At 37.6% G+C, this 19310-nt stretch overlaps 1 protein-coding gene across 2 annotated transcripts in view; it reads right to left on the reverse strand.

The window, feature by feature from the left end:
* Window positions 1-16: 16 nt before the first annotated feature.
* RANBP9 (RAN binding protein 9) overlaps window positions 17-19310 on the reverse strand; it is a 38883-nt gene continuing 19589 nt past the window's right edge. The window contains exons 3-14 of one of the 2 annotated variants that reach the window (XM_083858163.1): window positions 19225-19277; window positions 17355-17522; window positions 14321-14343; window positions 12209-12393; window positions 11291-11403; window positions 9849-9957; window positions 8250-8440; window positions 6460-6607; window positions 4623-4744; window positions 2348-2499; window positions 1568-1679; window positions 17-1233 (exon numbers count right to left, since the gene is read on the reverse strand). In XM_083858163.1, coding sequence (XP_083714289.1) covers window positions 1103-1233; window positions 1568-1679; window positions 2348-2499; window positions 4623-4744; window positions 6460-6607; window positions 8250-8440; window positions 9849-9957; window positions 11291-11403; window positions 12209-12393; window positions 14321-14343; window positions 17355-17522; window positions 19225-19277 — 1507 coding nt within the window. In that variant the 3' untranslated portion in view covers window positions 17-1102. Of the gene's footprint in view, window positions 1234-1567; window positions 1680-2314; window positions 2500-4622; window positions 4745-6459; window positions 6608-8249; window positions 8441-9848; window positions 9958-11290; window positions 11404-12208; window positions 12394-14320; window positions 14344-17354; window positions 17523-19224; window positions 19278-19310 lie in introns of those variants that run through there. The other variant, XM_083858164.1, reaches the window with a different exon arrangement.

Consider the following 19310-nt stretch of genomic DNA (forward strand, 5'->3'; position numbering starts at 1 on the left):
TGCAGCAGAACACTTCTCTCCAGCCTGATGATTATTTTCCAGCAGTAAGGGGATTTTCCTGATCTGCAGGGAGTCCTGGGTAAGCTTCCTGCACTGTTAGCTACACTCACTGTGTGGCAGGAACACAGCAAAGCCTTTCACTTGCACCAGCCCTGGCTCCAGGGATGAGCCACTTCCCTCACGGGTCTCCACAAGCACCACTGCTCTAGGATGGAGCTCTAGAACCAGACAATGCAGCATACACATCCCTGCTACCGTGGATGGAGACGTAAGTTTTTAATGGCTGGTTATTATGATATCACTACATTTTATTGCAATATAGTACTATTTAAGCACTTTTAAAAATGCAAGGTGTACAAAGATTAAATTAAGACTGTAAATTGACTAAATATTTGGTTTTTATATAAATAGGTCATAACCACACTGTGTTGACATGTAATACTGTTATAATACAACAGTTAAACTGGTGAGCCTACACAACAGAAGCTGTCTGTAGTTAAACAAGGAAACAAAGTTGAAAAGACCATGTTAAAACAAAAAACTACTAAGATCAACAGGTTGGGATTGTAAGTAGCAACAAACATATTCACTCAGCTCCTGAGTAATTCAAGTTTTACAGTACACATTAAAAAATATCATTTCTTCCCATCAACACTATATATCCAAACCATTTGCATTTTGCAAATTACACTGATTGAACTATGTAACAATGGGGGTGGAGGTTGGCAAGTCATCCTGCTTGACGTGTACATCACCCACATGCTAATACATCCATGTTTTCTATTCTTCCGTCCCACCACAAGGTAGCAGGATTTTTGGTTTGTTTTGGACAATCGTTCAAAGGATTGGTACTTGTCAATTTGGATGTCTGACGTTACCAGTGATATTTTCAACTCTTAGTTGTCTAAGAGGTTTAAAGATGGAAATCTTCTCCTAACACTAAGTTAGAAATCATTTGCATCATGCTGTAAACTAGGAAGCAACATAAAGCGACAGACTTGTCCTTAGTACATAATTAAAATTCCAAATTCCAGTCAGCAGAGCTGGTCTACTTTCCATGTTGAATATGCTGCAACACCTTTCAGACCTTCAAAATGCATAGCTAGTGTAGGTAGTCTTCCACTGTGGCAAACGCACAGGATCCAATTCCTGACCGGGCCATCAATCCTAGACACTGTGACGCCTGTCCCATGGCGAGGGCAAGCGGGGGTTGCTTTGGCAGATTGTGAGTCTCTGAAAAAGAATCACAGTGGCAGTTAAAATACAAGAATAATTTCATAATAATGCACTGAAAACCTGACATTTAAACTGCTTAAATCTTTCCCTTCCGAAGTTTGCTCTTAGAGCAAGACACAAAGCAGGAGCAACAACATGAGTGTGCACAGCATCATTATTGAACAGGCCCATTTTGCTCTGAGCTACAACAGCAGATGAGTACCTGTTACTCTATATACCCTCCAAAACTATCTCTCTCTTGCCAGGAGAGTGTCCTACACCGCTCTCCTTACAGTGGAGCAGCAGGGGCACCCGTGTGGGACAAGGGGAGGCACCCCGAGCACACACTTACCTAGTATTGCACTATTCAGCACAGAGCACACTGGTTCTCTCTGTATAGGGTCAAGCTGATTTCCAACAGGGCTGCTCCAGGGATCGGAATATGCAAGTAAACTGAATGCATCCTGTGGGAAGATGGCTTTTATTACATCTACAGCTACAAGCTGCTAGTGAAAAGAAGAGCTATTTTGTTCAACTATTTTGATTCAGAATCACAAATTTGACTGTCAGTGTCCATCAATACAAAAAGATAAAAAGAAATTGTGACAGGACTTGTTCCATTTAGTGTTTTTTCTCAGGAGCAAGGCAAAAGGTAGCATTATTTTACTAAGTGATGGAGTAAGAGAAAACAGACTGAAAACTGCATGCAGTCTTTGGCAGGAGAATTCTTTTCCCAGAGCAGTCTCAAATCAAGGCATACTAATTAACATGCAGAGTACTAATGACAGCACATTTTGGGCATCTCTACCAATCCCCTTGCGGTTCATTTATCATTAGAGACAAAAACAGAACTTCAATTCAAGAGCCCAAGGTACGTGGTAACAAATGAGAGAAAGGAAAGTGCTAAATTAATTTCTGTGTTTAACTGTGTAACAGCACAAAATTATCTTCCCTGTGCATGTGCTACACAGACAAAAAAAGAAGACAGTGCTACACCACAGCTGACCAGAACATCCCCTAAGAGACAGATGAAAAATGGCAGAAGTTAAAGCAGAACAGTATTCCACCACAACATGCTGTAGGAAGTTCTGCTGGGCAGCACACTTATTCACATTTACAAGATTAAACATACCTTGAGCATTTTCTTATTCACTGTGTTTTTGCCACATTCTCTTCTTAGCTGCTCGCTCATTGCTTGCAATTCTCTTCCAAAATGGATCATCCTTTCAATGGCTGCTTGGCTGCCACCACATAGCTGGCGTCTTAACTGACTTGAATCTACTTCTAAAGAAACGACATTGTCATCATCACCACTGACAGAGCTGAGGGGAACAGCCTATGGATCTACAGACTCTGCACTGATTTCACTCAAGCACAGCTGCCTGCCCAGAGAGAGGGCAGGTCAGCCAGAGATCCTGGCCCCACGTGCTCCTGTCCCACACACTGTGGAACTGCTCCTTATAAACATTTAAGAGACCTGGTTAACTAACGGCAAAGGCTGTCACAGCATGGGCTGTTTATTTGCAAGGGGTAATTTTAAACTAACTAGAAGATAAACCAGATTTTTACCCCAAAATTTTAAGTGGCTTTAAAAAAATAACAATGGAAGTTCACATAGTTCTAACTTTCTTACTTCTTCAGCACTGCATTTCTAAAGATGCACCAAATTGGGAGCTAACAGAGGGTAAAAAAATGCCAAACTTCCTCAACAGCCGTGATGGATTCTGCTACAAGATAATTCATATTGTTCATACTCCTTGCAGAATTATCTTAACATTATCTTAATCATTTGGGTATTTCAGGCTTCTTTTGTAATCAAGCAGGATACTACAACTGATTTCTTAACTGTTTCTGACAATATTCCCTGCTACTAGTGATTTTAAAAGATATTGATGCAGCTTATGAATAGTAAACCAACACTTGGCTTCTTTGAAAAATCTGCTGTTTTAAAATTTATACCTAAAGCACCACATTAAAAAAAGGGCATATATCCACATTCCTTGTATTTTTTCATCAATGGAATCAAGTTTTAAAATGAGCATTCTGATAGACTCGTCAATTACAAATCCACTCTTCTTTCTGACTTTAACACTGCTATTTAGTGATGCATTTTGACTACTATTTCAAAAAAGGAATTTTAACTGGCCATTTCTTTTTTCCTTAGATGTAAGTGGAACATACCTCTGGAAAATATCTGCCTACTTAACCTTACATACACAGCACTAAGGAGAATATATAAATATTTCAAAAAGTGAAAAACCATCAGACTCAAACTGGGGGAGGGGAGAGGGGGCAACAGTGTAGGTGAAGCACCCACAGTCTTCAAGTCTAAAGTGTTTATCCCTAGCTCAGCCTAATCTAAGACATGACTTTCCAAAGACAGGAAACAACTACATTACAAAAACCACAACTCTGTGCCCTGTGCAGCTGCTGCATGTCTGTCACAGCAAGATTCTGTGGAAGAGGCTGCAAGAGAGCGAGGACTGTTTGGGGTTTTCTGTCACAGAAAGAAGGTCTTGTTATTATCCAGTTTCAGAGCACAATGCAGGGAAAATGGTCTGGCAACTTGCATTCCTCCTTGCAGAGCTGTAACAGGATGACATTTGCCGTTCCACAGTTACCTGCATTTCCCAGCAAAGCTGCAGGAGCAGCAGCAGTGCATGTCCCAGAACTGGGAAGTGCTTACAGACCTCTGCACGTGCTGCTGCATTCTGAAGGTCTCCAGTTTCACATTTCATTTAAACTACACATTAACTGACATCTGCTTAAATCAATTGTTTGAGTACCAATTCTGCAGCTGCACAAAGGGCAAGCAGAGGGGATTTAAATACTCATTTGTCACTGACATCAACAGGCATGACAGAGTATTAAGCAAATTAAGTAAAACAAAGTTAATTTTTAGCTCGTAACTATTTATAACTATACATAATTATATAAATAGGGTTTTTTTGGTGGAAAACATGGGGAAAAAGTGAATTTTTCATTTTTTACATTTCCCAAATAAAGCTCTTGAGCATTAAATATTAGCACTTTGCATTTCAATATAAAAGGTTTAGAATTTCTATGCTTACTGTGGAGCACAAAGATGCCATGAGAACCATGAATGGGAAGAGGGAGAAGCAATTTACCAACTCAAACACAGGTTGCTACACAACCGGGTGTTTCTTCTCAAAGATACTTCCTTAGAAATTATTGCTATTTCAGTAGCCATGAGTCACCCATTTCCCCTGCTCTCACACAGATATTGGACCACCTAAATCAGTGGGTTTACATCTAGTAATAGCAAAACAAACAGAAAATTAAGATTTGAGCTAGTAACCCTAATTTTCAAGTTGGGAAGCATTGCAAGTAAAAACATAACCTTGTTGCCATCACTTAATAAAAATGTAAGAAATATCACTGCAGACCCATTTCTGTGTCACATTCTTCCATTTCGTGATCATGTTTAGAACTACCATTTAGGAAGCCATTGGATGAAGTCTCAGCAACCCCATTGGAGTAGTGATCTGTTTCCATGTCTACATCATTGCTGAAAAGAGAGTAACAGATACAAATTTAACTCATATTTAAGTACTTAGGTTATCTTTACAACTTTATCACAGTACATCTTCATCTTAGCTACTGAAAAGCCTCTGTTAAATATTACCAAGCTAGACCACAGTTTCTTTGATAGCAACTGATGATACCAGAGCACCATGGAAAGTTTTAAGGCTGCCTCAACATTAGTTTTCAGTAAAATATTATTTTCAGATGCTGAAAAATTACACGTCCCTCATTATTCAGGAGTAAGGCATACAACACTTTCTAAATACACACCAAAATGTTCTTACCTTATTTGTGTAACTGTATGTACACAGAGCTGAAGAAAATGCATTGAGGTAATACACTACTCACACTTTTTAATATAGTTAATACTTAACATAAAAAAATATAGTTAAGTCAGTATACATTCCATTCTGACAATACCATATTTAGGTTACTAATTATTTTGAAAGAATGCCGTCTCCTCTTATTTACTCTGTGGAACGACAGAGGAAAAACAAAAAAAGAAAACCCCAAAGCAAATGCTGAGTAAAGCAGAACACTGAAGAGACACTCAGTGACAAATGCAGAGCATTCAACTCCTCACCAGCCTTTGCTCACAGCAGCTCACAGAAGTGCTTTTAGAAAATGCCAGCGTGGCTTTGCGGACTGAGCTTTGCTGACAGTTGCATCCTGGCCTGTTCTGTTCCATCATAGAGAACAGCAACCTAAAACCTCTGTCAAGACCAAACAGATTCAGTTTGGAAGTTTAGTATCTTGCTTCTAAGCAACCAAAAATACTCAGCTTCCTTTGAGGAAGGAAACCAAAAGGCCTCTCTGACTGGGCAAGAACACAGCCAAGGAACTGTCTTCCTCTGTGAAAAATCTCCAAGTTGCCTGGACACTGCCAGGCCTTTTGGCAGACACAACTGCTGATGCAAACAGAAATTGTGGAAAGTCAAAAAGAAAATGTATTACTCTTACCTTTTAATCCCAATTATCACTATTCAACTAAAATACTTTTGGTCATCACCACCACATCATCGCATCCTATGTGGTAGTTTTGGGAATCCATTTTGGACAATGCAGCTGAGTGCTGTTGCAATTCACATCAAATTAGGTTCTGCTGCATCCATGCAACCAAGAGCTTAATACGGGCTGGTTACGAATAACCATATTAACCTTGGTTAACGGATTTATTTTCATTCTCTGAACTGAATGTGTTTGCACTCGTGACAGTGACTGGAGTAGGCAAACAATTCTGGTGTATACAGTGAGAGGGAATCCACACTTCATATGCATCTCAATTGTGTTTACTTTGCAGATACTGCCACAAATGGAGCGTATCTGGAAAACTTCGTTACCTGTGTGCATCACACTTAAATCACTGTCAGTGGCTTCAGTTAAAATCCCAAGGGTCAAAGAGCTAATTAACCTTCACTATGCAACTTCAAAATTGACCAGAGCTATAAGCTAATACGGTAAATTATTTTTGTCCATTGCATTTTTTAACCCAACAAGAAAAAAAGGTCTATTGAGCTTGAACTGTCAAAACAACCAGAGTTATCACAAGCTGTTGGCTCCTTACACTATGTTTCAACTGTCCTTGGGAGGGGGGAAAAAAAAAATCACATCAAATCCCATTGAAAACTCTTCCCTGCCATGCAAACACACGGAGAACACAACCATTAATGTGATTTAGAAGCATCTGAAGTTATTTACCTGGAATAGCTGTTAACCTGCTGTGATCTGGACACATTTATGTTGTTGAGCTCTGGTACATTCAAGCTGGTGCTCGTGTGTTTACTGTGACAGTAAGACTGATGCGCTTTATTTGATATTACTCCATTACTGCAACTACTTTCAAACCCTGCAAGAAAGTTTTAACAGCTGTAGTCATAAAGTAGTACTTACAGATAAGTTTGTAGAAAAAAAAAATGAAATAAGTGTAGCATTTACTGGCCAGGAACAAATATGCTAAATTTGTCACACAAACTCAAGTGCCTCACCTTCACGTTTCAGGTATTTGAACCTTTAAGGCTTGTAGAGTGCAGAAGTTAAGCATTACTTAACAAGTATGAACACAGACAAAAGATGAGTTTTCCTCTATACTGGTAAAACAGAAAAGTGCACTAATGTAGAAGAATTTTTTAGAAAATCTTTTCCAGGCCACTGTAATCATTATAAATGGAAGCAAACATTATTAATTCCTGATCACATAATTCTTTTGATAAATGTGCAGTAGAATTCAATGCTGAATACTTTGCATGTTGCTATACTTATATAAAACCTCCATCCTTCAGCATGTAATTATTTTAATTGTTAATATTGTGCTGTGCTAAATAAAATTACACCATGCTGTGAAATTATGATGCCTACCTAAAATCCCTTCTGACCCTTCTAAAATATAAGGGGAAAACTACCATTTGAAACTAACATGTAATTGCCAGTTCCATCAAACCAAAAGCTCCCTAGTATGTTCTAAAATAGAAACAGGTCACAGAAAGGGCTTATTATAAAGAAAACAGCTGCTGCCATTTATACAATCCCAAATACATTCATCAACCTGCCTCTATTTTCAAAATTACAAAATTTACAGGTCCTTTCTACAATACATCCCAATAACCACCTGAAGAATGACCAGAAAATCTGAGTGCCTCTCCACTGACACACGTGATGGCACTCTCTTGACACAGAGGAAAGAAAAGCAAAGCTGCTGTCCCTTCCAAGGACAGCACTTACTCTGATGGCCAGGCTACACTGGCTTTCCACCCCACCCCAGAGAGAAAAAAAAAAATAAAGTGCCACCAGTCAGCTCCTGTTTGGATTTGGAAATGAAACAGAAGTGAAAGCTGATCATTTCTGCTACCTTAAGAGGCTTAGTCTTCAAGGATGCCATGCTCAGGTACCATTTTAACATGCTCAGCTTCCTCTCAGCAGGGGTGCTTTGGAAGGCAGGAGGATCTCCCCATAAGCTTGGGGCAGTTCTGAACATTCGTGGCCTCCCACTGAAGATTTCCCATTACTTAAATGCTCTAAGGAATGTTTCAGCTGTGCAGACTGAAATGTGGCTGCCAGCAGCACGTCTTTTACTTAACCATACCACCCAGCCTCTGGTGCTTCATCCTCAACCACAGCTATTCTGACTTCTCCATCAACACCACAGGAAATGGATCATATACACCACTTACTGGATTTAAACCACCTTGCCCAAGCCATAAATTATCATCAAAAGGACAACAGAAATTTATGTCAGAACTCTCCACCTCCCAGCACTTTTTAGAAATTGCTGAACCTACTTTGCAAGAAGTAAAGCCAAGAGCACATGCAAAAATTATGCGATGAAATTTCTGGTTTTCGCAGTGACTGGGAATCACGTATTTTAATCATTAAAATTTTACTCTTACACACAGCATTCAGCATAAAATCTTAAGTTTAAAAAATAAAAAATAAAAAATCCATGTGGTGTGGTAAGCTCACATGTGTGTGGTCCATCCTCCACATGAACTTACCAGTGAAGTGTGTGCTGCTCCCTTTGCCTGTTGCCAAATTGTGAATATTCATTCCATGGCTGGGACTCATGCTAGGACTACTGAATGACCGTGGGCTAACAGGGTAACTGTCTTGAGATTTTGGACTGTGGCCTCCCAAACACCGCACTTCACTGTCTGTACCATTCACCATCTCTATGAACTGGCGCACCCTAAACAAAAGGCAAAAAGTTAAGCTAATAAAACCATCTACACATTTCAAATTACCAATGATAGCAATGATTTCATTTTAGTGTTAAATATAGAACAAGTCTGACTCAACAAAATGCTGGATGTCAGTAGCCCAATCATCAATAAGCTCTGGAGCATTCCACCAAAAATACACAATTACAAATTTATGAGGGAGCAGAACAGGAATATTATCCTTGGAGGACAGCCTCTGTCACTAAGTCCTCAAAGCTTAGAGATTTAAACTATATTTTCTTGTTCTGTTTTCTTTTATTGGCAGGGGCAAGGCTATTTCTTGAGAAAGATATGTCATTATGTTGTCATGTCTGTCATTTTTCTCAAAGTAAATGAGAACAGAGTTTGACTGACTCTGAACATTAAGCAGTGAAGGGTAACTCTTAACATTAAACATCTGCACTAGAAAACAGTTTGAAAAGCAAACTCCCATACAAACCTTCCTTTTAGAGGCTGTTGCTCTTTGTCAATTTCATTTTAGATAAGGAGGTTTTACTATGGACTTTAAGGAAGCTCAGAACTCCTGCTTTATGCTTTAGGCTTCAGAAGCCTCAATAGAACAGGCAAAATTTAGAAAGGCAGATTGAGAAAAAGATAACATACAATTGATGCTATTGAGTGAAGTCTTTCATCAAAATGTTCGTATTTTGCGAATTCTGTGATGTCTGAAGTACTATCACGTGAATTCTGTTCAGCACTTGAGCATGACAGACTTCAAACACATTCCCAGTTACTTAACTGAACATAAAATTAAAGTGCTTTGTTCTTAGAGGAGATAACACATTTTTTCCACATTCAAACAGTGCAATGTGATACAAAATTCTGGAGAACAGCGCAGCTGGCAAGTAAAAATGCCAGAATGAAGGTGACTACTGTGTGCCTGGGAAGCCAAGAGAACTCTTTGGGATTACGGAATTTCCTCAGTTTTAGCCAGAGGTTTCTAGTAAATTGGCATGGAATGAAACAGCTCATTTAAATTGGTCTTTAAAGTCAGTCACCCCTTTGGAGGAGCAGACTAACTTATGCCATCAGGATTCTTAACCTTCTTGAACGTGCTACTATATCAGTTTCCATTTTAAGTTTTACTTGACACCCAAATGGACTAAAAAATTCATTTAAAAAAACTACAGAACTTAGTTCTAGAGAACAAGTCTATAGGGAGATGTGAATTATGCTGCAAACCAGGACCTCGATGACAAAACCTAGTTAAACATGTAGCAAATAAGAAGAGCATAAAAAAGTGAAATATACACATTTTCTAAAAAGCGCTGCTTAACTTTGTATAAATTTCTGTGAAAGCTTTAAATGAGTAACTGTCTTGTCTCAGAAGGTACTGTGCCATCTATAAACACACATCTGTATAATTTGAAGACTCACTTTAATGCAAATAAGAGATTAGGATTTCTTTCTAGTAAACTTGGATACAACTGTTGTGTTGTTTCAATGGCTTCTCCCATTCTTCCTGCTAAAACCAATTTCTGAATTCCTGTTCACCAAAAAACAAATAAGAGATTAGGATTTTTTTCTAGTAAACTTGGATACAGCTGTTATGTTGTTTCAATGGGTTCTCCATTCATCCTGCCAAAACCAATTTCTGAATTTCTGTTTAGCAAAACCAACATCAGTTAAATGGACAGCTTATGGATTAATACACGTACATTAATGATTAAAACACACTGCAATCATCAATCAACAAGATTTCTTTCCTTTTAGAAAAAAAATAGTGTAAAGAGAGATCATGCTTCCTTAAAATGTTCAACAGGAAAATTTAAGAACTGCACTCCACCTACATGTATCTAAATGAGAACTCAGTATTTTTATTTATTGCCAGCATCCAACTGCTTTGTAGTCGGATTGTACATTTAGAGCTGGAATAAGACTGCAGCCACTCTTCTGTGATTTATTTATCATTTTCACAACTTTAAAAATAAACACATACCAAACTACTGTCACTCAAGAACATCCAAACTGCATCCCACTCCTACAGGTTTAATTTTGACTAAGAAAAACAAAAATTTAGTCTCTTTCACCTACAACACATACTTCCAATCAAATTACAGTTGAATAAAATCTTTCACAACAGTCCCTGTATTAGTTGATGCTTCTGTGGCTGTAACTTGGCTCAAATGGCAAACAGCCTCCCAGCTCTCTCCACCAACAGAGAAACTGATCCAAATGAAAAATAGCCCAATAATTGTTCTGTTTAACAACCAGAGCAGTTTCCCCATGTGGTATGTCATACAGTAACCCAAATGCTGATGGTTGTAGAGCAGGGCTTAAAATGGAAGGGGAAGGCACTGTTCCATCAGGCTGCCAACAGCACTGGCATGGCAAGTAAGAACTGAACTGCTGCTAGTTGTCCTTGTCCTCTTCCCCCTCACATCTGTAGGCAGGAAAACTCAAGTTTCATTTAACTTATAAAACATTCTCTAAACTCAATCCCTTTTCACAGTTCAGATAAAAATAGAAATGTTTGTCAAGACTAAGTTTTATATTCCTGTTTGTGACTAACCACTAGCTCTCACAAACACCCAAGAGACATTACACACACTTGTTTCAGACGTATTGCAACTTTCCATTCAAGAGAAAAGACAAGAGGTAATTTACCACATTCTGCTACATCAAACAAGTTACAGAGTATTACTGAGCAGAGCTTTCATATCCAGCTGCTCATACATTTGTAACATTAGGTGACAGCAAAGAACTGTGCTATTGGAGTAGTGCTGCAAGCAAATTCTACAAAGCTGCTTAAGAGAAAGCTTTATGTAATAGCTGTTTAAGGGAGGAAAAAAGGGATGCAACGTGCTTTCCAGCCTTACTTTGTCTGTTCTTAATGGAAGCTAATTCTTCTAGCACAGTCTGGTCTGTGGATCTGGCGAATGCCTCTGCTGTTGCACAGTATCCATGGTGAACTAAGTAAGATGATACCATTCTAAAAATAAACAAAAACAAAACTCAGAAATACTCATTAAATACAGGTAAGAAACCAAGAACTCCTGAATGTAAAAACTCTTTGCTAAAATAAGCTGACTGAATTGAAAAATTCTATTGAAAAACTGAAATGCAGAGATTTCTGTACAAGTCAGACAAGACTAATGCAGTTAAGAGTCAGTATATTCTTCAAAACACAGTACAGAAAAATAATTTTTTTAAATAATAATTGCATAACTTTATTATGATGAATTTTAGTAACAATTATTCATCACCCAAAGGCAGGGTCAGTTCAAATACTAGCTGCTAATTAAATTTGGGCTCTTTTCCTCATTACACACACTGAAGTGAAATTGCTGTACACTAAGTTTTTGTTTTCACTGAAAAAATAAAAAATCCAAAGTCACAACCACCATTTTTCCAAGAAACACTAATGGGAGACAACTTAAGCTGGCATGCTGAAGTCTAAGAATGCAAAGGGAAATTTCCAGAGCCCAGAGTATTAAAACTGGCCCATTACAACCACACCACCTTTCCTAAAAACTCCCCAATTCATATTAAATCAGAACAGAAGTCTTAAACTCATCATTATAAAGTCCAAATCATTAATGATACAGACAACTCCGCCACAAAATCTGTTCATGCTCCCTTTTACACTGTTACCAAAACTGGTAACAAAATTACTTGTACTATTTTTTAATAGTATCTATCACTTTTTGCGCAAGACAATAGATAGAATGTTTTAAAGATCTCTGAAATTCTGCAACTAACAACTTAAAAAAAATTATTAATATTACAAGTCTTACTTCTGAATCATTGTTTGCCACTCTCCTTCCCGATCTCCTATTGGAAATCTGTCAATCTGTGCTTGAATTTTGGTTCTCCACTCTCGCATATAGTCTTCAATATCAAATACAAATGGGTGTTGTCCAAAATTAGCATCCACAACCTCTCCTGGTGTTTGAAGCCCTACTGTAGGGTACAAGTTTGGCTGCAAGAAATATTTTAGTTAGTTTTTGACACTTGTTCTAAAATCCCCACTGTTGTGAGTTTGGGGGTTTTCTTTTCATGTCTAATAATAACCTCACTGCTTCTAGTAGTGTGCGCCAGCAGTAAAAGCAGCTTCTGCCAATACAGCAGTACAATCACTAATTTTATTCCCAGTGATCATATTTTTTTTTTCATTTGGAAAAAGAAAAACTTACTAATATTGGAGTCAGAAAATACACTTTTTAAACTGTGCTAAATTTTGAGCTGAATTCCACAAAATATTACGTAACAATTTTTTATGATTTTTAAAGACCTGTTTTTTTCTTTTAAAAAGAGAACAGACATTAAACTTACAAAATGGGTCATTTTCCTTTTAGGGTGAAATACTTTAAACATGGCTGAATTTTAATGGTAAGAACTGACAGGATAGAAAACTCAATAGCTTCAAAATCTGACTGTAGTGCCTAACAAGAACTGTAATAGTGCACTGTTGTTTTTGTGAATTCCTGGACTTGTATCTAGGAAAATACTTTACAGCATTTATTGTTGTCTCAATTTTATTTTCTGCATAGAGATTAGGTCTCCATGCAAATTTAAAATATGCCAAATATGAGAAAGGTAAAATCTGCCTGTTGGAATAAAGGCAATTTTCTTAAATGCAACGAGTGTCTCAGCAATGGCAAGGCAATCAGTTGTGTGAATGGGGTTTTGTTGCTGGGGTCTCTCATGTGTGTAGGAGGTAGTTTAAATTTTTTTTTAAAGTTTATTCAATAAATAGACCTACATCAAAATTACACTGCAGACAATGGTGGTATGGTATAATGGGATGTTGATCTATTATTATGCTTAATAAATTAAGGCTATCAGTAAGAAGTTACCAACACTCATGTCAGTAGGAACTCTGGAGCCCAGAAAACCCAGTGAAATGAAAAATACTCTGGTTGCTCAAACCACGCCCAAGCCAGTCTTGCCTCTGTCTCCACAAATACAACATTTGCTTTTTTAAAGAAACATGCTCATACTGTTACCTAGTCTAAAATAATCAACAAACCACAAGTCTCAAATCTTTTAACGAGATGGAAACCATTGATTCTAACAAGGGGTTCAGCTTCATACTTCAGATTACAGTGTCAGTTTTCCTGAGCTGGCACCATGGGCTAGCAAGGAGTCCTGCTAGCATCCTGAAGATCCAGAACAGTGGCAGTGGTTTCCTACACAAAACACTCAACCCTGTGGTGGGACTAAGAGGCTCCTTGGGTTACTGACTTCATTTTTCCTTAACATCTGTCCTTGCCTCTTAAGGCCACACAAAGGGAGTGGCTGGCCAGATGGACGTGCATCACACACTGCACCTTAAACAGATTAAATCAGAAATGAAGTGCATGAGAAGAAAACCAAAGTAAGTGCAGTATCATGCCTGTATCAGTAGTATTGGAAACAGATGCCAGTTTTAAGGAAAGCACAATTTAATTGACTCAAAAGCTACAAGACTTCAGATACGTGCAGCTTAAAAAAAAAAAATTGATACATTTGATTCTATGAAGCAAAGACTGTGAAAATCAGGCATCAAGAATGAGTTACAGTGACAATATCTCAAGCAGCCATTCTCCATGTTGGTGTTTAATACAGCTCTGACTTTGTACATAGGGCTCAAATGTGCCAAAGTATGTAACAACCACTTGCATGTATTATTTTCTGCTAAAAAAAAACTGAAAAGGAAAACCTCTTGTAAGGATCAGTGTAAAACAAAAACACTTTCCCCTTCAATTAAAAAATGACCACTGAAATCATGATGAGAATTATCCAATATTAAATTGGCTAAAAAGATTATCATTGTAATTCAAACAAGCGTAAGGTAAATGCTAGTCTGATCTGAAACATCTGTTTATGACATAATGGAAAACTATTTGAAAATGCATTTATCTTACCGGTAAATCTGTGAAAGCGATGCCTGTAATAAAGAGAAAATTAAGATTAATTTCCATGTGTCTGGATTCTAGCCTCATTTTCTTAAATGTGTCATTATCTATTCAGAAATCTCATCCAAACCATGTCAGAAATAAGTTAAGTATAGCAAAATCCACGATGCTTAGACACAATTCATGGTTTTAAATAATAAATGGCGGCATTTGGCAAAATGTAATCATCATTCAAAAACACTTAAATTGCTCTTAATTTTTTCAAAATAGGTCATAAGATTTAGCAGATCATACAGATATGCAGATTATAAAGTCTGAAAGTTCTGGCTACATACTAACTTTAGAGAAGAAAGTTAAGGATACCTGAAAATACTTTTTCACTTGCATGTCACTATGATGCAACATCAATATTTAATGGTGTCTTTTCTTGTTTGATGTTACTTTTCTTCGTAAATACTCACAATCTTTACACAAGCAGCATATGTCTATAATACTTCAAACCAGCCTGCAAATGTTTCACTCTAATCCACACTGGCATGCTTTGGTTTTCAAACAGAACAGCTTAATATCTTGTTACATAATTACAAGCATCCATCTACCCGTAAAACCTAGGGAGTGATTTTGCTGTCTCAGGATTAGAGAAAAATATGACCTCTATACACTTCAGGCAATTTCAAGGGGTGGGAAGCTTTCAGTTAAAAAAACCCCATCAGTTATCTCCTTCTGACAGCCAAATAATAACAGTATCTCAGAATTTCCTTTATTGTTGCAAGCATTTTTTTTTTAATAAGGAATTATTCAAATCCACTTATCCCTTCAAACTTCAATTTATTTTGTACCACCATCTTTCCAAATTTAAGACGAAAATAAAGCTTTTAACCTTTTGTCCTAAATTCCATCCCTATTTTCAATCTCTCTTCTTCAACAGGATTTCAAATCTCAAGAGCATCTGGATTCCTTACCGACATCTTTTGAGACAGAACGATGACATAGTGAGTGAATCTGTTTCCTTTGTTTCCTCCCATTGCATCTCAAAGCTATAATTTTATTTATTCCTTGCTCTTACCCTAACTTTTTCTAAGCTATACCATCTTTTCTATTTGGCAATCCAGCTTGCTCTTTTCCAAAATGGAGGCTGTAGGCATGACAAATAAATGATGACTAAGTGATATGTAGGTGCTGGCGCCTTTGAGGGGGTGTTTGGTTTGGGCTTTTTTTCAACCCAGGATTTCACACTTGCATGAGAATTGCTTAGCCCTTTCTGCAGCATCAAATCCCAGGCTGAGCAAGGACTTCTATATTCTAGACCATATATGTGGGCCCAGAGAAGAAACATTAATGTCCTCCAAGTCACGAACGTCCAGGAATTCTGGACATCCAGTAGCTGCAAAAACTCAGTGAGACAGACAAAATTTCTGATTTCTTTTTCCACTCAACACAGAATCAATTTTCTTCTGTCAGAAGCTAAAGCTAGCAAAGCTCATGACAGCAGAACAGCTGTCAGGTTTCCTTCTGAAATCCATAAAGTGTTTGTCAGACTCAGTCTATGACAGATGACATTTTATTAGCCTCCCCTCACCTATGCCATTCTGGTCTCCTCTAAAAATAGATTTTAATCTTTTGCACTGTTGTTTCAGTTGGCCTAATCCAGCCTACTTTAAGTTTTCCACTGAAAAGGAGGTTTCTGCTCTTCCTAGCTCGCTCATCCTTTCACATGACCATAAGGGTAGTGACAACACTCCTGTCTTTACTTGATCAAATGATCCAACTTCCCCGCAGGTACATTGTGAATATTTCAAAAAGGGACTAAGGCAAGATTGCTTTCCTCAGCTTTAACCCAGTTATGGATTAGGGCAAAGACAAGCCCATTATCTTCCATTTGGACCTACCATGGAACAGGATGCCAAAAGAAACAGCTACAAAGGGCATTGTTCAAGTGCCCCGCTGCCCTAGGTCTCAAGGTATACAGACTCATTCAATTTAAAAGGAACATTAAATTATGACAGAAAATCACAGAAGTGATTACATGGAATTGACCTCAGGAGACTCCTAAGCCCTGCTGTGAGTAGAGGCAGGAAAACTCCTGAGTCAGATGTGTTTGCCCAAGGCCCAAGCAAACAAACTGTCAGGCTCATTCAGGGAGGCAAGGGAAAGAATTTAAACCACATCCTTCCCCCTTTTTCCAAACCCACTTTGTGCTTGCCAGTGTAAGAAAATACACCAGCAACTTCAAGAACACTGATCTCAATAATCTTCCTTCATTTCATGCTACCCTCTCCTTTCAGTATCACATTTCTACCCATCACAGAGACCTTATTCTTCTTTGAGCTTTATCCCTTCAAAGTTCCCGCTTCCCTCAGCACAATTTCAAGATCTCTTCCCAAGCCCCCACTCCTTCCTTAATGCAGGAAGTTTTTTTTTTTCTTCTTTCTTTACACTCTGTATCTTTGCTCATTAAATTACATTAAGTAACTGAAACAGATATTCCATCAAAATTTTTAACTCCACTCACTCCTGACATCTTCAAATTCAAAAATTGTCTTGTAGTGTTGCCTAATACTACAATTTACTGTATGAGTTTAATGGACTTAATTTTAGCTCAACTTCTATAATTTATGGCTTTAGCTCAAGTATGAATGACTCCAGACTGGGAATCCAAAAGACACTGTTCTCCAACATATGTTCAAAGTAACATGCATCCAATATAAGGTTTTAGTGAAGACTGGGTGTTCCCCCTACAGCAGCAAGGAATTTCAGCTATATCCATTCTCCTTATCTTCAGTTCTCTTATCATCTATTACTTTATGACCATCAAGCGCAATTTGTGGGTTTAGTAATGGAGTTCATTAATGCAGATCCTGTGGAATGAGATGCTAGAAGATGAATCCTCCCAAATTCACAAGGAATGTCAGTGCAAATGGCACAGACTATCAAACCATCAAAAGAACTATTCAAACCCGTTGCTCCTGATGTCAAGAGGGCTTTGAATTCACAACAGACTTAAAGACATGAGGCTGTCATGAAAGGCAGCACTGCTCCATACCCAGGCTGTGTCCATTCTTGGTGTAGAAGCAGGTGTTATTGATGAGGTTGACACAACAACCTATGACATCGCCCGTAGTAAACGTTGGGCCGTAAGGTTGTCCCGTTCCAGAGGAACAGAATGAATGTCCATCGTCTCCGTGGTAACCATATGAATGTTTATCCCAACCTACAGAACAAAAGCATTTGCAATTTATTCATTTTCATTATTATTAAATAAATTAAAGACTGTGCTAAGTTGGTATGTATCTATATAAGCCAGGTTAATACAGTTAATTACTATGCTCAGCTTTCTGCTTTCTAATATTTCTTATCTAGGAAAGCTGTGTAATCTTTAAAATGACAACTTCTTTTACCAAAACAGCAGAATAAGTAATTGCATTTGTAGTATATAACAGGTAATGCAAATTCAGATAACACATTTTTCTCTTTACGCAAACAGACAATATTACCAACACCAAAAATACAATCAGCTACAATGCTGAAATTCATAAAGCTATATACAGATCTGCCATGTCCCAGTAAAGCAGTGAAGATTCTCCTGTTCTCCCTTTCATTTTGCAGAACTACCATATGTCATAATCAGATTCTTCCTGGATAAAAACCAAACAGGCATCTCTGGGGAAATATATTTCTAGTCTTGATTATTCTCAATGACTATTCAGCAGCAAGCAGCCTCTGCATAATAACAGAATTTCCAGAATTAAGTGTAACTAGCTATGCTGCCCCTGAAAATAAAAATAAATACTAAAGAAAAGGAAAAAAATTAGTAATACAGGTGAAAATCACAGCCAAGAGCAAATCATTATGTATGCAAATATGGTGCTGATTTTGCAGGTGAAGAAGCTGTAGAATCTTTAAGAAGCTTCATACTGTTACACTACTCAATGAAATTCACAGCAAGCAATTTTGGTCTGTGCTCTTTTATAAATACCTATCTACACTCCCTGCAATTCAATACCAAACCTCTTCTGTCAAGCTGCTGCCTAGCAGGTTAATTTGGAAGTATTTTCCACACTTAGACCTTTAATCTTTATCATCAGTAGCTTCAGCTAGGTACCATATTAAGCATCTCTCAGTAAATTAAAGACAACCCCAAATTATTGCAGTTACATTGATTAGTCGTATCTTTGATAATTATAGCATCCTAAATCATACTCAAACTTAATGCCACCCACTAATAATTCATCAGCCTTAGACAGGCTCATAGTGTAACAGGGACTTGCAGTCATCATATGAATCTCTACCAGAGCATTCGGGTAAGAAAGTTAAAACTCAGAAATAAGAAAATGCAGATAGTCAAAGGTCAAATCAACATGGGTTTAGATTTTGATAGTTTCAAGGAAGTCAGTTGATTTTGGGTGGATATTTTTTACACATTTAAAGATCTGTTAAAAAACCAGTATTTTATGTATGCACACACAAAACTTTCTTAAGTATTACTCAGAGATACTACAGACAATTGCTAACTAGGCTACACACTCTTACTATGAAGGCTGGAAGGGTAAAGCTACAGAAAGTGATAGGAGAGCTCCCTCCATATTTGACAGAAAGTTTTTATCACAGTAGTTCATCTTTATTGCTAGAAACCCAGCATACAGAGCATGGAAATCTATAGCTTCATTTTTATCAGGACATATGATGATAATATTAAAATTTATTTGTTTGCTAAAACGCATCTGCATAATGTAATAACTAACAGTAAGAGCTGACAAAAGTAGCACAGGACCAAATGTACAGTAAAAGTTAAAGTTTTCAGCTGCAAATGTTACATAACTCCAGTAACAGATACAACACAGAGGTGTCATGCTATTCTCTATTGCTTACCAAAGGTAATATTTTAAAAAACAATGTAAGTAACTGAAACATACCTGGTAGTCTGTTCATGTTCACACCCTGTGCCGAAAGCCCAATTCCCATGTAACTAAAAATGAAAGAACAAAAGAAATGTCAAGAA

The sequence above is a fragment of the Zosterops lateralis genome (genome assembly GCF_965231275.1).
Source record: "Zosterops lateralis genome assembly, chromosome: 1".
NCBI lineage: Eukaryota > Metazoa > Chordata > Aves > Passeriformes > Zosteropidae > Zosterops > Zosterops lateralis.